At 39.7% G+C, this 5,088-nt stretch overlaps 1 protein-coding gene across 1 annotated transcript; it reads left to right on the top strand.

The window, feature by feature from the left end:
* The first annotated feature begins 515 nt into the window (after positions 1–515).
* On the top strand, positions 516–1,769 carry LOC107479315 (uncharacterized). The gene has a single exon (XM_016099462.1). It carries the CDS (start codon positions 516–518, stop codon positions 1,767–1,769), a length of 1,254 nt encoding a protein of 417 aa, XP_015954948.1.
* Positions 1,770–5,088: the final 3,319 nt, after the last annotated feature.

Raw genomic sequence — 5,088 nt, 5'->3', positions numbered from 1 at the left:
TATGTGGGAAACCAACAAAGGCAATCATATGATCCACACTCCAACACTTACAACCCAGGATGGAAAAACCACCCAAATTTTGGGTGGGGAAACCAGCAAAGCCAACCACAAAACCACAAACCTTACAACCTCAACCAACATAACAATTCCACATACCAAAACTCCAACCAAAGATCATACCAAGCCACACAAAACACTTACTCCCAACCACCATATCATGGCCAAAATAACCAACCTGCTCAATCCGATCCGAACCAACAATTTCAAGATCAATTAAACAGGATAGAAGGAAGGCTTGCAACCATGAGTCAAGACATAACCGAATTGAAAAGCTTTAAGGAAGATGTGAGATCGACCTTAAGGAGTCATGGTGAAAAACTCAAGTGGATGGAGTCTCGAGTAGGAGAGCTATCTCAACAGGCCCCAAGTCAACTGCAGTGTTCCCTAGTGACACTGAAAAGAATCCTAAGGGGGAACAAAAGGGAGTGAGATGGGAAGAATGCAAGGCCATCACCATGTTGAAGGAAGTCTCAGAAGAAGAGGGAATCAGACCCTCAGAAAAGGAGGCAGAAATCCTGAAAGACAGTGTGGAAGAAGCTAAGCAGGAAAGTGGAATGGAGCAAGCCAAAGAATTGCAAAAGGAAGGCATGCTGGGAACATACCAACCAAAAGCACCATTTCCTCAGAGGTTAGGAGGAGGTGAAAAAGGGAAAACATATTCAAGGTTCTTAGAGACATTTAAGTCTCTCCACATCAATATTCCCTTTCTTGAGATTCTCCAGCAGATGCCTACACATATCAAGTATTTGAAGGAATTGCTGAGCAAGAAAAGAGTTTTGAAGGGAGGACAGACTGTAATAATGAACAAAGAATGCAGTGCACTCATCAAGAAGGATATGGTCTCTAAGAAAACAGACCCAGGAAGTTTTCATATCCCCTGCATCATAGGGGAAACAAAAATTGACAGAGGATTCTATGATCTGGGAGCTAGCATAAATGTGATGCCTCTGACTCTTATGAGGAGGCTACAACTGAATGAGGTGAGATCCACTGATGTAATCGTACAATTGGCTGACAAAACTCAAAAGCAAGCTGATGGGGTAGTTGAGAATGTGTTGGTGAAAGTGGGAAATTATTTTATCCCCACAGACTTTGTCATTTTGGACATGGAGGAAAGCTACCTACACCCTATCATTTTGGGAAGGCCATTTCTAGCCACTGCTAGAGCGCTCATAGATGTAGAACAAGGAGAGCTAATTTTGAGAATACAGGATGAACAGCTCATTTTCCATGTTTCCAAACCTACATCTGAGCCTGAACCAGAACCTGAAAAGCCTAAGGATGATTATAGCCATCTGTGTTTGGAGGAAAGCAATCCAGCAGCTGAAACTCTAAAACAATCCTTTGAAGGCAAACAAGAAGTGCAGGAGCTAAAGCCACAAGAATCAATAGAAACAGATCAGCAGGGTCCTCCTAGCATAAGGGTCAATGAAGAAATCCTCAAGAAAGAGGGAATAATTGTAAAGAAATTGCCAAGGGGGTGGAGAAACAAGAAAATTCCTACTGAAGGTTTCTCTCCGGGAGATAAAGTAATATCAAGTCATTATTTGCCAATTCCACCTGGCCTCAAACCCATTCCTTCCCAACTCCCTCAAGTGTTCACAATCAGGAGAGTTCTTTCAATGGAACATTTGGAAATCATGAAGGAATCAAATGGGGATGTTTCCATAATAAGAGGAGAGGACATCAAGCACTACAATCCACCCTAACAAGGGACAACCGTCAAGCTAGTGACGTTAAAGAAGCGCTTCATGGGAGGCAACCCATGTTTTAGTATCCTTACTCTTTATTGTTTTGCTCTGCATCTAATAAAGCATGGTTTCTTATGCATTAATTGAATCCTTGGGACAACTGTTGATAAAGTGCACTAAACATTGCATGTAGAATACAATTGGTCTCTAAGTTTGGTGTGCCTAAAGGCACCCCCAAATCTTACTCAAAATTGTATTCAATCTTTCAAGGTGCAAAACCAAACATTAAGTTTGGTGTTCCTTTTGAACACGGATAATGAAAAGCAAGAAGTTCCTTTGGATTTAAATTCATGACAAGTATACTATTTGCATGATTTATTACTTTGATTTCAATTACTTTAGGTAGTAAAATTGTTTAGGATCAAAGAGCCAAAGTGACTATGATTTATAAGAATTATGCACATTCATTAAGGACAAGCAACATAGATTTCATGACATCAGGAGACATTACCAAACATTAAGTTTGGTGTCCATTAATAAATGTGCATACACACAAAGGTCACGACTATAAGCTCATAAAAACAATCATTGATTTACAATTCAAAAAGAATGACAAACATGTGCAAATACTATTCACATGGACCGAAAAATAATAGCACATTTGTTTGTTTGTGCAGGTACAAAAGGAAGGATAAGAATGGAGGAAGAAGACAAGAGGGGAGGCACGGTTCTTGGTCAAAAAGAAAGTTCAAAGGTTTTTGAAACTAGCACATGGGAAAAGGAAATTCTGCATGAAAAGATAGCTACATGTACAATCAATGCACCCAGAATACTTCCAAGAAAGTGAAAAGCTATTCGTCCTTCTCCCTAATTCATATATTACCATCAAGCCATGCCTCACAAATTCACCCTAGCCATCCAATTTTCACTTGCACACATTATAAAGAACCAATTGGGGGAACGAGTTCCACACCACCAAACCGTCTTCTTGCACATTTTCTTTCATCATAAGCATAACCATCTCTTGCCGAAAACAACCTCACTACACTTCTAACCACACTTTCTTACTTCACCTTGTCAACTTTAGCTTGTCACTTACCAAGACTAAGGAACCAATGGCAACCTCATCTAGCCACAAAAGAAGAAAGGATAAACAGCCAATGGAGGAGGAAAGGGAATTTGATGCATGGAAATACAAATCGGTTTTCCATGAGATTCAAGCCGAATGGATGAGACCTAAAAGGGTACTAGCTGAGGTTCCCTTTGACCTCGAAAAGGATGAGTTCCCAGGTATTTGGGAGAAGATCAAAAAGAGGAAGTGGGAGCTTTTAACTAAGCCAATCACAAAAATCAATGTCAACCTGGTGAAGGAGTTCTATGCAAATGCAGTGAGGGAGGATACAACCGTGGAACCCACATACAAAAGCTATGTGAGAGGGGTGGAAGTTGACTTCAGCCCCAAAGCAATCATGAAAACTCTTGGCCTGAAAAACATACGTTTCAGCCAAGCAAGTTATGAGGAAAGGATGATAGGAGAACCTGACTATACGACTATTGCTGAAGACCTTTGTGCCATCAGAGCTGAATGGGTAAGAAAAACAAAAGGGGCTCCAAGAGTCTTGAGAAGGGGAGACCTAACACCTGAAGCTAAAGGGTGGTATGCAATAGTTAGGAGATCCATCCTACCCACTGCAAACTCTTCCGAAATAGTCCCCAAAAGAGCCATCTTGCTACATTGCATTATGGTGGGAGGATACAAAAAGAAGAAATGAAGAAGGGCAACAAGCAGAAGAGGAGCAAGAAGGAGAAGAAGGAGAAGAAGGAGAAGAAGAGCAAGAAGAGCAAGAGATTCCAGAAAGAAGACAACAAGTTCCCAGAGACCCCATGGACATGAGCATAATGCAGGAAATCATGGAAGGATTATCTCAACAATACATGAGGTCTCAGGAGAGGCAAGAGGACTTCCACCTAAAGATGATGGACATGCAAAGAAATTTTGAATCAAGATTCCTGGATCTGCAAAGGGAACAAAATTTACAATTACAGGAATCCCTCAGCCACATCTGCCAACACCAAGATGCCAATATGTTGGCACTCAAGGAAGCCACCACTCTGCAGAATGCGAGATACTCAGTTCAAGCTGATTACAACATCAGCTCTCAAATCAAGCTGAACTACATAGGGGAACATCTACACAAGATGGACCCAGCATTCCCAGCTTTTGATGAGTATTTCAAAGGGAGGAAAGAAGGAGAAATAAACAAGGCAATGGTGCTTGAAAAAGGAGTGGAAGAAACAATGAAAAAGGCTGGATTCTGGAAAAAGCTCATGAGAAAAGACAAAGGAAGTACAAGTGGTCAAAAAGAGGTAAGAAGCAAGAAGAAGCAGGATCCCAAGAATCAAGAAGAACCAAGCAATAAATGAGAGGTGGTCCCGTTCCTTAACAATCAAATGATAGTTGTGAATTGTCTTTATGAGCTTTGTTTCATTTTAAGTCATTTAAGTTTAAGTGAAGTTTTTAGTATGTTTGTCTGTTTATTGCTTTGAATAAAATGAATGCCTAGATGTTTGATATAACTTCATCTTCTTAAACAAATGCTTGCCATGCTTGTTCTGTTTCCAAAAATAAAAGAAAAGTTTGAACAAAAGTAATTTGGCTAAATTAGTGACAGATCAAGTAGAATTATGTGGGGGTATGCATGCTTGATTGTTTAGTTAGCTCACTGAAAATTTAGTGTAAAATCATCATTTTTGTGTAGAAGTTGAATACTGTCTATGGATCTTGATGAATAAATGTCTTTAGCCATGAAAAAGAAAGAAAAAGAAGAAGAAAAAGCCTCTGAAAAAGGGCAACCAAAAAGCAAAAAAAAATTGAGAAAATAAGCTAGGCACCAATGGTTTGAACTTCTGAGACAAATGCCTGTGGTGTTTATGTATTAAGGATATGCTTGGATGAATAGGTTCTGAGGAGTGTTTCAACACTTGGTAACTTGGGTTAACTAACCCGGGATTATCAACCAAAAGTCCATTATCAAGAGCAACCTAGCTACAAAACATTTAGTTACACAAAGAGGTGCTGGGCACCAATGTCTCAAGAAGAAATGTGAACTAATATGCCTGTAGTGGATATGTGTAATGCAATGATAAGAAAAAGAAAATGCCAAAGGCTTGTGCAACACATGACACTGAGCAAACAAGGAGCAAAGGAGCTCTAAGAAAAAGAAAAACAAAGAAGAGAAAAGTGCCAAGGACATAAGAATAACAAGAGGCCATAGCAGTGTTTGATGGATGCAATGAAAAAAATGATAATTCTACCTGATAAGAATGAAAAAGTGAT

The sequence above is a fragment of the Arachis duranensis genome, chromosome 3 (genome assembly GCF_000817695.3).
Source record: "Arachis duranensis cultivar V14167 chromosome 3, aradu.V14167.gnm2.J7QH, whole genome shotgun sequence".
Lineage (NCBI taxonomy): Eukaryota > Viridiplantae > Streptophyta > Magnoliopsida > Fabales > Fabaceae > Arachis > Arachis duranensis.
The sequence above is the reverse complement of the archived record's forward strand: the minus strand, read 5'-3'. Positions and strand labels throughout refer to the sequence as shown.

What these genes read in the sequence shown, in the direction of transcription:
- LOC107479315 (XM_016099462.1), top strand. Translation starts at nt 516, where the DNA reads ATGTTGAAGGAAGTCTCAGAAGAAGAGGGAATCAGACCCTCAGAAAAG.